The sequence below is a fragment of the Grammomys surdaster genome, unplaced genomic scaffold (genome assembly GCF_004785775.1).
Source record: "Grammomys surdaster isolate TR1022 unplaced genomic scaffold, NIH_TR_1.0 125756, whole genome shotgun sequence".
NCBI lineage: Eukaryota > Metazoa > Chordata > Mammalia > Rodentia > Muridae > Grammomys > Grammomys surdaster.
In genome coordinates, this window is record NW_021620588.1 from 3,884 (window position 1) to 21,185 (window position 17,302).

Here is a 17,302-nt window from a genome sequence, read left to right on the forward strand (position 1 = left end):
GAGTTGAAAATGACGGACTCACAAGCTGCCTAATTTCCTAGCAACTCTGAGACACGGGTAAGGCAGGTTGCACGGTGGGGCAGACAGCTCCGGAAAAAGCTCTAAGAGAGGCGAGGCTCAGAAGGACTGTTTTGAGAAGTGTGGCTGCCCTAGAATAGCTGCCATGCCTCTCTAGGTGACCCCTGGAAGTGGACAGCATCTGTGTGCAGTCTCTGCAGTCACAGAGCTTTCGTTCTGGAAGTCTGAGTCCAGGCTAACCCTACAGAAGAACTGTGACCACACATTCCCACTTCAGTTACTAAGGAACTTAAGTCAGAGAGTTTGACTTCCAAGGAGTATCTGAGACTCCCACAGTCCCTGAGGGCCAGGCGTGCTTTGCCTGGGTCTCTTTCAGATGCTCTGCATTCTGCCCAGGGCACAATCGCTCTGCTGCCTTCTTTCCTTCTGACAGTCCCTGGGAATGCCTTCACACTGCTCAGCCCAGGACCTCAGATTCCACTTCCTAATGCTCAGGGGTCTATTGACACCCATGCTTTCTTCCTCTGGTTCCCTCTTGGACATCAGATGTTGTCCAAGACTTGGTACGCCCTTAGGAACGAATGTGCAGAATTTTCTTGAATGTCTTCTTGAAGTTCTCATTGCACAGGGGGTAAATGAGGGGGTTCAGTGTGGAGTTGATGTAGCCCAGCCAAATGGTGAACATGTGCACAGGTTCACTGCAGCAGCTCTTGCAGAAGGCAATGACCATGAAGAAGATGAAATAGGGAATCCAGCAGAGGATGAAGGCTGCCATGATAAAACCCAACTGCTTGGCCGCCTTCCGCTCTCGGTTCAAGTGCAGCCCAGACACGTACTGTCTGGAATGTGAGCGGAGCCTTTTCCAGGTGATTTTGATGTAATCCAGACCACTGTTAGACCCACTTCTTGGTTTGACTCTGCCCAGCCCTGGTTCTATGCTGATGTCTGAGTCTGTGGTCCGGGAGAAGGACTGTCGATCCACTAGGGTCTGGTCCTCTGATGTCTCACTGATCCGCCGACAAGTATTCAGGCTCTGCTCATCCATTTTGGGCTGGCTCAAGGCCTGGTCATTGGCCTTTGAGCCCCTGACATCTCCCTCACCCACAGACTGTGTCTGCATGATATCGAGATGGAAACAGGGACGTGTGACTGTTTCCCTTTCCCCCTCTTGACTGAAGGCAGTCGAAGAGGTCATCTTGGGGTCGTCAGATGTTGACTTCTGATCCAGTCCTCCACTAGGGTCTCTTGAAGGCCTTTTCAGAACTCCCCAGGGAGACTCTTTCCCAGGTTTCTTGGCACCCTCCTTAGTATCCTCTGACCTCAGCTTGATTTCTAAAAAGGAAGGGAGGGAGCCGTTGGTGAGCTGGCGGTGCTGGCAGTGTCGCCGTACAGCCTTGTAGATCTTCACATAGAACCACAGCATGAGCACGGTGGGGAGGTAGAAGTTGATAATGGCGGTCATGATCTTGAACCAAGTGACATTGTAGAAGTCTGTCTCACACTTGTCTTCCCGAAGCTCTGGGGCTGACGACATGAAGTGATGCCAACCAAGTATGGGTATAACCCACAGGAAGGAGAGGAACCAGGCCCCCAGGATGGTAGCTGAAGCGCGGGGCTTGGTTCGATACCTCAGGTACCGGAGGGGTTGCTGGACGGAGCGGTAGCGATCAATACACAGGATGAAGACGCTAAAGATGGATGCCGTACTGGCCACATAATCCATAGAGAGCCAAAAGAGGCAGAGGGGGCGGCCCAGGGACCACTTGGTCATGATGAGATAGATGATGTTCATGGGCATGACGACGGCCCCTACAATCAGGTCTGCTACCGACAGGCTGACAATGTACAGGTTGCCCACCGTGTGTAGCTTGCGCTCACTGCGCACTGCATACAGCACCAGCAGGTTGAGGCCCACTGTGACCAGGGAGATACTACTTAGAACTACCACCAGGGGCAGCAGCTGAGGGCTAGCCATGGTCGTCCTGTTCCCCTCACACATCTTGTCTTCAAAGGCAGAGGAGGTGTTGGGAAGGCTCATTGGCACAAGGGCAGCCTCCAGAGATGGCTCCCTTCCTGGGAGAAAAGACACAAGATCAAGGTCAGAGGTCAAGATGATCAGAGGTCACCTACGAGCATCATGCTGGTCAGACTGGGAGTGGAAGCTGCTGGGGGCAGTGGACCCCTATCCCTCCATCAGGACCATGTATTCACTCAGGTGTTCCTGCAGTCCTCACATTCCACCAGGGACTAGTTGCTGGGTTCCTGGCATTATTCTGGATATCAGAGATACCACCATGGACAAATCAGAGGAAAAAAAAAATCTGATCTTGTGGAGTTTGGGTACCAGGGTTTAACCAGAATAGAGTGATCAGTACCTTGTACAAGTATTATTTCGAACATGTCCTGAATGCCCTGAGCAGTCTCATCCTCTTTGATGGCCCTGAGACAAAACTATAGCCAGAAAGAGGCTACAGGGCTCAAAAGCATTCTCCCTCTATGACAAAGATGCCAAGTTATGAAAATCATCCTTTCCCTCTACCCTATTCCTGAAAGGAAGTGAGGAAGGGGTGTTTGGGTGTGTCAGTCATATTGGTCATGTATGTCAAGAAAACCTCAGGATTCTGTTGCCACACTGCTGCTGAAGTAACTCAGCAATCTTGCTCATATAGTAGCAAAATGTGTTCTTTGCTTAAGCCACTGCCCAAGAATTGTTGTTGGAAGAGGACAGCTGTTGGAGGGAAGCAGGCAGGAGGGAGCTGATGGGGTGAAGCTGTTTGGAAGCACTTGGAAAGAAAGCCCTGTGCAGAGCTCACACAGTGAGACCAGAGGAATGCCTGCAGTTCCCTGGAAGTGGAAAAGCCTTGGGGAGCTCTGTGAGCCGGCTGTGAGCCCAGAAAAACCTGGCCACACAGGGAGCTCAGCAAACAGCACTGGCCTGAGAAAGGCTGCTCCAATTCCAAGAAAGGAGGGGGAGCCTTAGAGACAGGCTTGAGGGAATGCTGGAGACTTCCCAAGAAAAAGAGATGCCTCAGGGACCCATGGGTTCAAGGCCTGGAGCGTATGGACACACAGAACTGCAAAGGGCCATGAGAGAGATTTCCTCCACTCCATGCCCTACTCAGGGCCAGCTACTTTAAAATAAAAGGAAACAAAATACAAAAGTTCTAATAAAATGGACAAAAAAGAAAAATGTTTTCCAATACTGGGAATCAAACTTAGAGTGTCACCCTCTCCAGAAAGCGCTCTGCCACCAAACCTCAAGGTTTAAATAAAAATGTCTAAATTATCAAGAATTTGGTGTCAGGAGATGCAGAGCATCCCAACATCTGAGGATCCTTCTGGGCAGCTGCAGGGATACAGGGTCACAGTGGCTGGGAAGTACCTATGCTGTAGACAGGACCTAGCCAGTAAACACCAAGCCAGTGTGCACCTCCCTCCTTCCACATCCGCAGTTTGAAGAGCAGATCCACAACAGTTTCTAAAAGAGGGCCAGGCACTTGTGGTGAGTGGGGGAGACATGCTAACACAGACCCCATCTGGACTCACAGCCCACAGAGACTACAGAGGAGACAAGACCCTGTCCAGTCTTATTTCTTACAAGAGACTGTGAACAGATGGGTACACACAGAGACAGGGACTCCCGCCCCCCATTTTCATATCAAAGTGGGGACTGAAGAGAACATGGGGGACACGGGCTCCCATCTGATCTCACATAACACAGGAGACTGAAGAGAAAGGGAGGGGCATGTAGAGACAGGGGCCTGCAGAGAAGATGAGGGTGGGGACACGAATCCCTTCAGCCTCATACACTGCCCTTGTCCCCAGGAGACTGAGCAGCCTAGATTCTGGCAAGGTATCTTTATATCAAAAGCAGAAAAAATGCCCCCTCCTTTCCTCTCTCCCTTTCTCCATGCTAAGAAGCCAACATCCTTCTGAATTACAGTGGTGGATACAGACCAAAGCCATCAGGAGGGGCAGGCTCTTTAGTGATTACAAATAGTAAAATCCAATCAAGTTCAAATACCGTGAAACAAGCCCAAGGTCAATGTTCCTTTCACATTGTGGACCACAGACAGTAAGAAGCCAAGCCCTGGGCATCTCTCCAACATCTGTTATATTAATCTGAGTAGCCCACACTCAGAGAAGCCAAGAAATTTACCCAAACCCACGCAGCTTGAGAGTGTTTGCAGAGACTGTGGTCTAAGTGTACTCCCTTTGGGTCTCTGGCATTTGGGAGATGCCTTACTCTGTGGTAGGGTCTGCCCATGCCTGATCTGTGCAAACATCCCCAGCTTCTGTGCATGGGTTATCAGTAGCAGAAACCTCCCAGAGTGACAACCACATATCTGATGTCAGATAGTCCCTGGGGTACAGAAGAAAATGTGTCCAGAGCAATGGCACATTTGTCTAGCCTAGGGCACAACATGCATCTCATAGTAAGGGGGACTTGCTTGTGTTGTGGGTTTATAAAGGGTGTGTGTGTGTGTCCATGCATCTGTGCTTATGTGCATATGTGCAGGTATTCTCAGAGGCTCGGAGAGTCCATTGGATGCCATGGAGCTGTCAATACAAGCAGCTGAAGACTGCTGGACTTGGGTGCTGGGATCCTTTGCAAGAGCAGTTCACACTCTTTGACACAGAGCCATGTCCTCAGTCCTTGTTTTGGTTTTTGAGACAGGTGCTTATGTAACCCATGGTAGCCTCCAATTCAAACTCCCTATACGACCCTGAACTTCTCATCCTCTTATCTCCATCTTCTGAGTTCTAGGATGAGGGGCATGTGTCACCATGCTCAGTTTTAGGCAGTCCTGGGGACAGAACCCATGGCCTCCTGAATGCTAGGCAACTTCCCAAATGCTGCCAACTGAGCCACATCCCCAAGCCCAATACGGATTCTTCATGAGTCAGATCTTATCTAGTAAAGCCAGGAGTTACCTTGAAAAACCTAAGCTCTCCTTTAATGGGAAGCACATGGCAAGAGGTAGCTTCCACATAATCTAAATTAAATGACATCCATCTTTCTCAAAGCTAATGAGCTGACTAAAACCTGCAATGGTGGCTTCCAATGTAGCATTCAAGGCACTTAGTACTGTGTCTGGCATGCAGCAGGTGCACAGTTGCTGCAACCACCATAATTCCCAACAGCCATGGCTGCCCCATCTAGCTAAAGAGACCCCCTTCTCTTCTTGGTTGTGCTTTGGCTTGCTCTCATTTATTTATTTGCTTGCTTATTTATTTATTTATTTATTTAGACAGGATCTTAATATGTAGACCAGGATGGCCTTAATCTCACAAGAGATCTACCTGCCTCTGTCTCCCAAGTGCTGGGATTAAAGGCACGTGCCAGCACTAACTTGAACCTCAGAAATTATTTCTCTTACTGATGAGTATTGTTCCATGCCATTTAGACAACTTGCCTAAATGCTTCTTTGGAAGCTTCAGAGTTAGAAAAATCTTTCACAGTAATCTGAAACATGAACAAAGATGTAGACCCAAGGTGGGTAATTTCAGCACCTGCAAAGTAGAGGCAAGACAGAATTAAAGGTCATCTCTGGCTATTAATGACCTAAAAAAAAATCCAGAAAACAAATAAACAGATCTCCACTGTGTTAGTTCCCCAAAAGACTGACCTGCAAGTTCATGGTTTGTATACGGATGCAGACCAGCCTATAAGGGTTTCTAGTCACCAACATGGGAGGGGCCTAATGGGTCCTCCAACTCCCTGGGGAACTGCTCATCTTTGTATCAAGGTAGATCGTCAAATCTTGGAAGAGCCATTGGTACTGACACCTGAACCTGACTCTGGGCTGTCTCTGGCTTCCTGTTGGATCCCAGCACCCAAGTCCAGCAGTCTTCAGCTGCTTGTATTGACAAATCCATGGCATCCAATGGACTCTCCGAGCCTCTGAGAATACCTGCACATAAGCACAGATGCATGGGCTCACGGATGCATGGGCGCACAGATGCATGAACACACACACAGCCTTTATAAACCCACAACACAAGCAGGTCCCACTTACTATGAGATGCATGTTGTGCCCTAGGCTAGACAAATGTGCCATTGCTCTGGACACATTTTCTTCTGTACCCCAGGGACTATCTGACATCAGATATGTGGTTGTCACTCTGGGGGGTTTCTGCTACTGATATCTCATGCACAGAAGCTGGGGATGTTTGCACAGACCAGGCATGGGCAGACCCTACCCCATGGTATGGCCTTTGCCTTCTACACATGCACCAAAGCTGCCCACACCAGAGGCTACTGCACTGGAAATGCCTAACCTTGGCGATTTGATCACCTGAATTCTGAGCTGCATCAATCTTTTTTCTCTATACTTAGCCTGACTCGGGCATTTTGTTACAGTAACAGAGAGTGAGGATCACCAGAGCAGAGACTATCATGTAGTCACTGGTAGCCAGTCTTAAATCACTCATGACAATATAGGCAAAATCTGAGGGCAAAATTAAATCTTCAGGGTGTTGTTTGTACAGGCTGGGGCCAATTCTACTGACCAAACGGCTCCCAGAGAGGGCAGACCTCTGTTGCACTCATGGCTCTCTCTGGGCTGTGAAAAACATCTTTAATATTTCCCAAGGTGTCAAGAAATGAGATTTGACTTAACTGTGATAGGAAAAATAAGGGCACATCAACCACATTTGTTTTCTAAAACACAGGAAAAATAAATTTCATTTAAAAATAATAAAACAACGGGTTTCTTTTCTTTTTTCTTTCTTTCTTTTTTTTTTAAGGCTTACATTCTCTAGAAGGAATGAGAATCCAGGATTCTCTTTGGGCACATTCTGAACTGATCTCCGTTCCAGCCTGCTCTCCTCACTTGCGTAGATGACACTTCTAGTTCAACAAGCAAAAGCATTCATTTCTTGGCTCCCATTCCAAGTAAAAAGCACCACGGGCAAGGCTGGGCAAGGCTGTGCCAAGGACAGCATAGCCTCCTCGCGTCTGGGAGGGTAATTTCCACAACGCCCCAAGCTTGGCAGAGCATCTTCTGTGTGTACAGAGCAGATGTCAGTAGTGGGAGACCATCTGAGCTCTGCAGCAGAGGTCAGCCTCAGTGAAAGGAGCAGTTGGCAGGTGACCTTGAGCTTGGATAGAGGCCCTCAGGGATCTTCTGGGGGTGCAGGTCTACATCCTGGTGTCTAGGGGCTGGAGAAATAGCTCAGTAGTTAAGAATGTTTATAGTTCTCGAAGAGGACCTTGGTTCAGTTCCCAGTACCCACATGGCAGCTCAAAACCATCTGTAACTCCAGTTCTAGGGGGACTTCTGACTCTGACAGCTCCAGGCTTATACATGGCACACATCTGTACATGAAGGCAAAACAGGCACACACATAAAATTAAACCAAATACATTTTAAAACAAAATAGAACATTTCTTAGATATGATACCAAAGGTTCAAGCCTGAAAGGAGAAATTGATAAACCAGACTTAGAGCCCAACATGGAGCCTAGCATGGTGTGGGGTGTAATCCCACATTCATGAGGCTGAGGCAGGAAGATCAGCATGAGTTCAAGGTCAATCTGGGCTACACAGTGTCTGCCAGGGCAGCCTTGGAAACACAAGGAGTCTTGTCTCAAACAAACACCATGGGAACCTTGCATTTCGAATAGAAGCATAGGCAAAGGATCCTTAGGTCTGTATTTGATCTGTATGTGATGTATCCAGGATATGCCCACAATGCACTGCAGCTCTGACTATGGTCTTGTGGGAGTGTGTGGACAAGCAATGACACTGACTACATTGGGTGAACATACCATGCTCACATGAATGAAGCAGTCTCATAAAACCTTTTTAGGACACAGCATCATCAGGAAGGGGCATTCGACTACAGAAGACTCCCACACAACCATGAGAAGAAGAAAAGTGGATCCCCTTTAAAAACCAGGAAAGGATCTGAACAGACATTTTACGGAAAAGACTTAAAAGATAGGAAATGCCTTCCATTCCCATGACAATATTTGCAATAGTGTGAGTCTCTAGGGAAATGCAAAATCACTACCAGAGTGACACACTACTTTGTGTCTACTGGGCTGATTAATAATTAAGAAAGAACAATAGCCAGTGCCGGATGTAGGCAAGTTAGCCTCAAGGGCTGCTGGGAAATTATGAAGTGGCACAGGTGCTGTGGGAGGCAACGCAAGTTCCTCAGATGTCTAAATATAGTCACCTTTGGAGCTGAAATCACATGTCTAGATGCTATCCTCACGTCAGAGAACCAAGAACGTGTGTCCACAGGAAACAGGCAGGCCAACAGCATTGTTCACAATGGTCTAGAGAAACCCAAGACATCAACTGGTGACTGTATCCTAACTACACTGTTTATTACTAAAAGGGTCACTGGAAGGCAATCAGTGTGAAGGAACAAAGTCCTGACAGGACAAGTCATGCATGGTGGTGCATGCCTTTAATCCCAACACTTGTGTGGCAGAAGCAAGCAGATCTGTTTTTGAGTCTGAAGGCAGCCTGATCTACACAATGAGCCCCCAGGGACCATGTCTAAAAACAAAACAAAAAAACAACAACAAACACACACACACGCACACACACACACAGTGAAACACAAAGGCAAAGATGCAGAACCATCAAATTAGCGAGAAACAGGCAGACAGACAAAGACAGAAAGCTTGTAATGACTCAGAGTAGTTCAAAACCAGGAGGAATCTGGGGAATGACAGACTGTGCTGCAGCTGGTGTGTGTGTGTGTGTGTGTGTGTGTGTGTGTGTGTGTGTGTTGTCTACATGTGTAGATGCAGACCATGTGTAAGCCTGGGGCTTGGGGAGAGCACACCAGAACCACTCCTTTAAGGATGGTTGTGAGCTTCCATGTGAGTGCCAGGAACTGAACCTGGGTCCTCTACAAGACAGTCAGCACACTCAACCATTGAGCCATCACTCTGGCCCTTACTATTTGAATTGTATGATTCATGGTATAAATGACTGAACTTTATAGTTTATAAAATACGCCTCAATAAAGTTGTTGAAGATTTTTTTTTTTAAATTCCTCCAAAGTAGAAGGCGTTCAAGGCCAAGGCCAGTTCAAGGCCAGCTTGGTCTGTGTAGTAAATCCCTACCTCAAAATCACAAACTAGAATGATATATTAAAATTTCAGTGCATTAAGAAAGAGGCTGCAGGACCAGGTGCAGGGGCATGAGGCAGAAGGCAGAGGCTGCCCAGGGCTCTGGATCTCTGCATCTGTTAAAATCATCTTCTCTCTACTAGCGTGGGAAACAGGATGGATTCCAAGATTCTTAGGACCATTGATTTATTTCTCTTCTTAAAAACTTAAACTTACATTTTTATGTGTGTTGGTGCCTAAGACTGTTTTGCACTATGTGTGTGCTGGACCTGGGAAGGTCAGAAGAGGATGCTGGGAAGGCTGGAGTCAAATACAGATGGCTGTGAGCACCATGTGAGTGCTGAGAACCAGACCTGGATCCTCCGCAAGAGCAGACAGTGTTCTCTTAACTGCTGAGCCGTCTCTCCAGCCTCTCAGTGATATTTAAACAACAGCAAGCCAGTTGACCAACAGAACAATAGCTTCAGCCAGTACCAAGACTTAACTGTTGTATGGGTAGTGGTCAGAGCACCAGCCGGGCACGTGTGAGGCTCTAAGTTCAATCGAACAAAGAAAGTAACTGTACACACACACACACACACACACACACACACAGGCATGCATAAACACACACAAGCAAACATGCACATATATGCACATACACATACCTCATTAATTTCATAGCTTCTTGGTAAGGGTTCACAGCAAGCTGTCACAGGTAACTTCTGAGTTAGTCATCAGAATGTCCCCAGTCTCCCCATGTTACAGTGGTATAAGGGTTTAGGACAGTGGTTCTCAACTTTCTAATGCTCTGACCCTTTATAGAGTTTCTCATGTTGTGGTGACCCCCTTAACCATAAAATTATTTTCATTGCTACTTTATAACTGTAATTTTGCTACTGTTATGAATCACAACATAAATATCTGATACGTGACCCCGTGAAAGGTGCACAGGTTGGGTACCACTGGCTTAGGAGATCATAATTGTTCAATTGTCTGGCCCACCACCCTGGCTTTGGACACCAGTGATGAGGAGGTGTACGGATCCATCAGTCTGGGAGAGGTCCGTCTGTCACCGCTCACACCCGTGGTTAGTGGCCTCCCTTAAAGCAGAGATGCAGAACTGAGGTTTACAGAGCTTGACACCAACACTAGGCGACCCAAGGTGGGGTGACAATGGACTGGGGTGTGACTTGGTGACGGAGCACTTGCTGAGTGTGGGGGCCCCGGGGTCCAGCTCAGGAAGTCCAGCAGCCAGGGGAGTAAGTTTCACTTGAAGGGCCACACCACAGCACACGGACTTCCCAGACCTTCCAGCGACCTTTGACTGCCCCCACCCCAGTTCCTAACCTTCCTTTTCACTGGAAGAGAGGGAAGGAAATAAATGCTTTAAATAAAAATGTCAGGAAATGGAAAAAATGAACATCTATGCTAAGGTTTGCCAGAAGTAGTCAATGCAACTCCCGACCCGGCATGTGAGTGTCATTTCAGGATATGAGGAATGAAATTCTCAGTTTTTTCTCAAATCCCTGAAGATTCAGCTTTGAGAAAGACACTTCCAAAAACCAAACTTATCCAGGATGTTCTGTGCTTCAGGGAAAAAATTTTTTTACAAAACTGCAGCGAACAAAAGGGAGAAGAGGTGGGAGCAGTGAGGGTGAACGTGCCTGGAACTGGATACTCCCTCGTCTGTCTCCCTCAGCCAAGTAACCTGGGGCCCAATAGGCTGTCACCCTGCTCCCACACTGAGGGATCCTCAACACCACTGGGTTTGTCTCAGAAACAAAATCATACAGAAACGAGAACCAGTGTGGCTGCAGACGCCATCTGATGTTTCTTCCCTCGGTTTTGCCTTCATCCTACTGCCCACTCATTCTGCCTTCACCTGGTCATTCATTCATTCATTCATTCATCCATTCATGTTTTAATTCTTTCAATCACAACCTCTTTACTGAAGGAAATCCTCCTTGTGAATAGATAGAAAGGCAGGGCTCAGCCACTGCTGTCCTGCAGTGGGCAGCTCTTACTAGCAGGTCTCGCCCCTGCCTTCCCAGACTGCACCTCAGTGTTCTGTACCTTCTGCTTCCCAGTGATGGGGTGGACATGGTTTTTTTTTTCCTATTCTTTACTAAACACAACTGGAACCCTTGGACATACTCGCAATGTTCCTGTAGTCCCAGCTACCTGGAGGGCTGAGGCAGGGCGATCACTTGAGCACAGTAGTATGAGAAGCTTGGACATCACAATCCCCAGAAAATACTTAAGACTTTTAATCTTAACTATGTATAAGAGTGTGTGGGGGTGGGTGGGTGGGGATATGAACCTAAGTACAGTTACTCAAATAGGCCTGAAGGAGGCACTGGATACCCTGGGCTGGAGTTGCATGTGGTTCTGAGTTGCCTGATGTAGTTTCTAGGAATTGAACTTGGCTCCTCTGCAAGGACAGTTCTTATTCTTAGCCACTGAGCCACCTCTCCAGCTCCAAACATTGATCTGCTACCTCTGCCTGCTGGGTGATGAGATTAAAGATGTGCAATAGTCCACCCAGACCAGAAATTATCCTCAAGATAAGCACATGGCTGACGGGTCTTGAAGGTGCAGAGGCCAACTAGCCATGAAACTTAGAAGCCCAAGAATGATCTGAAGATGCATTTCCTGGACTCTTTCTTGGTCACACGAGGTACAGGGAGGAACCAGGAGTTCAGACAGATCAAGAATCCTCAAGCAAAGCTCACCGTGCCTAGTTAAAGGCCCTAGAAAGCAGTAGCCTGTAAAAATGGCAACCTTTCGATCTTAAATGGCTGTACTCCAGCCAAGTCCTGCAAGAAGGTCCTAAAGTTCTTGTCAGCAAAGATACAACCCTGCTCAGGAGTCTCTGTTCCTGCCCTCTGTGGACCTGAGCATAGAACTCTCAGCTACTTCTCCAGCATATGTCTACCTCCATGCCACCACACTCCCTTCCAAAGACTAAACCTCTGGAACTGTAAACCAGCTCCAATAAAGTGCTTTACTCTATAAGGGTTGTGTGGTCATCGAAGTAGAACACTGACTGAGACACCCACAGACACCACTAGAGAGTAGGTCTCTCGATCCCTTTGCATCCTATGGTGATGGGCTTGGGGAGTAGAAGCCTCCAGCTTCTTCTAGTTCCAGCAGAAGCTGAGTGTCATATCTTGATTTCGTTCCTATCTTTAGCTAATGGTGTAACATATCTCCCAATAATGACTCCTTCTTCTACCCTAACAGGGTCGTATCAGACAAGGTATAACAGAAGCCTGAAATGTGACCCCAGGGTCCCCTAACATAGTTGAGAAAAGTGTCTATATTTCCACAAGAAGTCACTTGTGTCATATAATGGGCATACCACAAACAAAGTTGTAAAAGATATGGACTGGAGAGATGGCTCAAACAGTTAAGAGTACTTGGTGCCCTTGCAGAGGACCCAAGTTTGGTTTCCAGCACTGGACATATTACAAATGGTTGTGGTTCCAGTTCCAGGGGATATGATGCCTTCTTTTGGTATCTGTGGGTATCAGCCATGCACATAATGGAGGTAGGCATATGGGCAAAACCCATACCAAAAAAAAATTAAAACAAACAGACTCTCCTTTCTTCCTATTTTTAAGTACAAAAAACAAACAGATCTATCTTTCTTTCTTTCTTTCTTCTTTTCTTTTCTTTCTTTCTTTCTTTCTTTCTTTCTTTCTTTCTTTCTTTCTTTCTTTCTTTCTTTTTCTTTCTTTCTATATTTTGAAGACATGGGCCGAGGCCACAGATTAGTTGTTAGAATGCTTGCATAGCATCCAAGATCTGGGATTGGTCCTAGCACTCTATAAATCTGTCATGGTAGTGCATGTCTGTAATCCCAGCATTCCAGAGGTGAAGGCAGGATAAAAAGTTTGAATTTCAAGGCCATCATTAGCCTATCCAAGGCCAACCTATAATACAAGAGACTCTCTCTCATAAACAAATAAATATAAGGGCTAGAGGGACAGTTTGAGATGCTTGCTATACTTTCAGAGAACCTGAGTTCTTTTCCTAGAAACATGTGGGGCAGCTCACATTAGCCTATAACTCTTAATTCCACCCTCTTCCAACTCCAAGTCCCTTCCAGGAACCAGCATACATGTACACATGTACACATGTACACACACACACACACACACACACACACACACACACACGCACAGTTTAAAAGTAAAGTTAAAGTTATTTAAAAAGGTTAAAGAGACAATAAACAAACAACAACAACAACAGCCAGTGGTAAGATACAAAGGTCTCCCAATAGTCTAAAATTTTTTTTGAAGAATGATCATAAAGCGTTTCAGTGTTGAAAAGTAAATGTGCTTGAGATAAGAGAAAAAAATCATAAGTCTCAGGGCAAACAGAAGATATAAGGATGAGCTGAATGGAAACTTTAGGATACAAATAATAATCGTTGAAATGAAAATTCCATATATGAGGCCAAGAACAGAGTGAAGGCAAGTAAACTGGGTGGGTAGCCATGTCTATAAACCCAACACATAATAAACAGAAGCAGGAGGATTGCCACAAGTCCAGGACCAGTCTAATCTACCACAGTGAACAACAACAACAAAACAAAAACAGAAAGAGTGAGTGAACTAGAAGATTAATCAAAGGAAATTACTCAATTCCAACACCAGAGGGAAACAATCAAACTTAAAATAATTAAGCAAGCGCTGAGAAGCTATGAGACTGATGAAATAGATTTAATATTCATGAAACAACACCAGAAGGATACAACATATCAAGGATAAAATATACTGGGGGGGGGAGGTTGTTAGATATTCCTAAAGTTGACAGAAGATGCAGAACTCATTCCTTTTATCATTGCTGTGACACAATGCCTGTCAGAGACACTAATGCAACAGTGGTAGGCTTATTCCGGCTCATGGTTTCAGAGGGATTTCAGTACCTCAGAGCAGGGGAGATGAGCATGGTGGGGCATCTCCCTGGAGGGGGATCACCCTGGCTCATTCATGTGATGATGGACCAGTGGTCTCTTTTCCCAGGCACGTTCCATCTCCTAAGGGTTTCAGTGCTGCACTTGGGGGACAAGCACTCACTGCCTAAGTTTATGGAGGACATTTTTACTTATGAGCCCATGAGGGACACTTCAAACCATCACACCATAGACCCAGCGAATTTAGAACCAAATGAATTGTAGACCAGATACAGCTCTGATAACTCCTCACCAAGACACATAATAATTAAATGATGGCAACTAAGGACAAAGGAAAAAGTGTGGGAGACAGCTCAAAGAAACAACATCTTACTATAATGAGAATATCTCTTCTCGTGAGAAAACATGGGCAGATAAAAGAGTGGGTAGGGACACTCAGAGGCTCACAGAAACCAACAAGTCCTCAAATAAAGAACTTAAACAAGACATTCATGCTGGAAACAACCACTCAGGGATGAAATACTAAAAGGCGGACGTGATTGAAGACACCCAGAGCTCACACCACAGATCATGAGGCTCTTCCCAGTAAATAGTTCCTCGGTGAGATATAGATTTAATATGGATAAGATCGTTGTAGAGCTGGAGAAATGGCTCTTTGGTTAACATTGCACAGTACACTTCCAGAGGATGGGTATTTTGTTCCCAGCACCCAGATCAGGCTGCTCACAACTGCCTGTAACGCTACCTCCAGGAGATCTGATGCCCTCTTCTGGTCTTGGGAGGCACTGCAGTTATACATATTTAACTACACAGACAGACACAAAAATTAAAAACTAAAATTAAATAAAAAGATCATTCTAACACATAGGTGGAAACGCAAAAGAACTACTAACAAAAACACCAAAATTTTAATTATACTGTTTTGTTTGTTTGTTTGTTTGTTGTTTTGCAGATGGGGGCCTGGGTGTGCCACAGCGTGTGTGGGAGTGCGGCATGTTAGTCCATCTTGGCACCAATTGTCTTTACCCGCTGAGCCATCTCACTAGCCTGGTTTGATTTTGAGACAGGGTTTCATGTAGCCCAGACTGGCCTTGAACTCACTGTGCAGCTTAAGCTGACTTTGAATTCCTCACCAGCTGCCTGCCATGTGCTGGTGTTACAGGAGTGTCTGCTGCCTTTTTCATAATGAAGCATTCTGAAAAAAAAATACCAAATCCTGCTCACCTTGTTTTGAGATATCCCACAATCAGAACACTTATAGCTCTGGGGGCTTAGGGGTGGGCATGAACAACAGAGTAGAATGGCAACCAGCGAGAAGTTCCCAGACATAGTAGAGGTCTCTAGGCACTTTAAGGAGGAGCAGAAAGGCTTTAGTTAATAGTACCAAAGCATCCCTGAGCCCTCAGGCAGAAAAAGCATAACCCAAGCCTCATGCTTGCTGACATACTAAACTGTAAAATATGACACTGTAAAACCTTTACAAACCTCCAAGCTCTAGGGCTAGGCAGGACATCTCAGACTCGAGGCCAAAAGCAAGGCACAAAAGGAGAAAAAAATATGTTCAAGTGGATTTCATCAAAATTCTAAACTTGGCAATAGAGCTTGCTAAGAAGAAAAGCCAAGAAGAACCTATGTGCGAGCCACACATCCACCAAGGACTAACATCTGGTGCACATAAAGAGCTCTTGCAGGGCATGGTGGTTCATGCCTATTGGCCTAGAACTGGGGAAGTAGAGGCAGGAGGATTGGAAGTTCAAAGTCACAGCAACCTTGAGGTCAGTCTAGGTTACATGATATCCTGCCTCACAAACCAAACCAAATCAAAACTAAAACCAGAAAACCAACTCTGAAAACTCAACAGTAAAGACCAAATGATCCAATCAGGAGTCAAGGGAATGCCATGAAAAGACATTTCACCAGGAGACAGAGGGCACACACACACACACACACACACACACACACACACACACCACATTCAACACCACTGGCCACAAAGGAAATGCGAATGGAAAGGGTAGCAGACACACGTGCACACATATTGAATGGTTGAAATAAAGAACAGTGGCAGGAACACCAAGATGCTTGCAGAGACTGTACCATGCTCTTCGCATACTCCCAGTGGGAAACAGAAGCCACTCAGACACACAGAAGAGAGCACATCTGTAACCTAGAGTCCTACACATGTGGCTCCCTACAGCTCAGCGATACACTCCTGATCATCTGTCCCAGAGAAAAGAAAGTGGTATTCACACAAGAACTCACTCATGGATCACCCAGTTGCTGTATGCTAATAGCCCCTAAACGTAGCACAGCACGGAATAACACTCAGCAATAAAACAGGATCGAGCTGGAGGCTCGGGTGTAGCTCAGTGGTGGGCTGTGTGTCTAGCCTCTGAGAAGCCCTGGCTTCTATTCTGCAGCACAAGAGGACAGGATGCCAATAGGCACAGCAACGTGAATGATGACCCAGGGCATCCTGACGAGAGATGCCCAACTCAGAAGGCTGCTTACCACATGATTCTGTTTATACAGCGCCCGTGAAAGTATCAAATTAAAGATATAGACAATGGATGGGTGGTCACCAGAGCAGCTGGCATGCTGCATCCTGGAATCAGTGATGTCAGCAGGCTGGCTGGGATGCTGGACAGGTTGCTCCCATGGAAGGAAACTGAGGAAGGAGGCATGGGATCATCTGCATGCTTTCCTTGTTCTGTATTAATTAACTAATTGGACACTGGGCCTCATGTAGCCTAGGCTGGCCTCAAATTCTTTGACCTTCTGATCCTCCTGTCTCTACCTCTCAAGTGCTGGAATGATAGGTGTGCACCAGCAACCTGGCTTAAGCTAGTGCTTTGAGTATCTGACCACACACATATATTTTCTGGGGCTCAACTTAAAATGTCTGAGGCAGCATCTAGGGTGCTGCATTTGTAGCGGGCTCGCCACTGACACCCATGCCGCTGGCTCACCTTACAGCCAGAGCTTCTGCACAATGCTTGTATTTAGGCTGAGATCATAAGAATTGCCGGGGAAACATCAACGGATGGGGAGATGAAAGAAGTAGCGTGCACACACAGTGAAATACTATTCAGTCATAAAAAAGAACAGTGTTCTATGGCTTGTTGTAACAGAGGGGGCGGGGACTGGAGGATAGCATGTGAAGTAAATAACCCAGACACAAAAAGAGACCAACACTGCATGTTATCTAGCATGTGCTAAAAACAACAATCTGAATGCCAGGCAGGACATTCTGGGAGGGGAGAGACTGAGACAAGGAGGTTGCAC

The 17,302-nt window shown here is 46.3% G+C and overlaps 1 protein-coding gene across 1 annotated transcript; it reads right to left on the reverse strand.

Annotated features, from left to right (window-relative positions):
- Nucleotides 1-589: 589 nt before the first annotated feature.
- Hrh1 (histamine receptor H1) lies at nucleotides 590-2,056 on the reverse strand. The gene has a single exon (XM_028788692.1). The coding sequence runs from the start codon at nucleotides 2,054-2,056 to the stop codon at nucleotides 590-592; it is 1,467 nt and encodes a 488-aa protein (XP_028644525.1).
- Nucleotides 2,057-17,302: the final 15,246 nt, after the last annotated feature.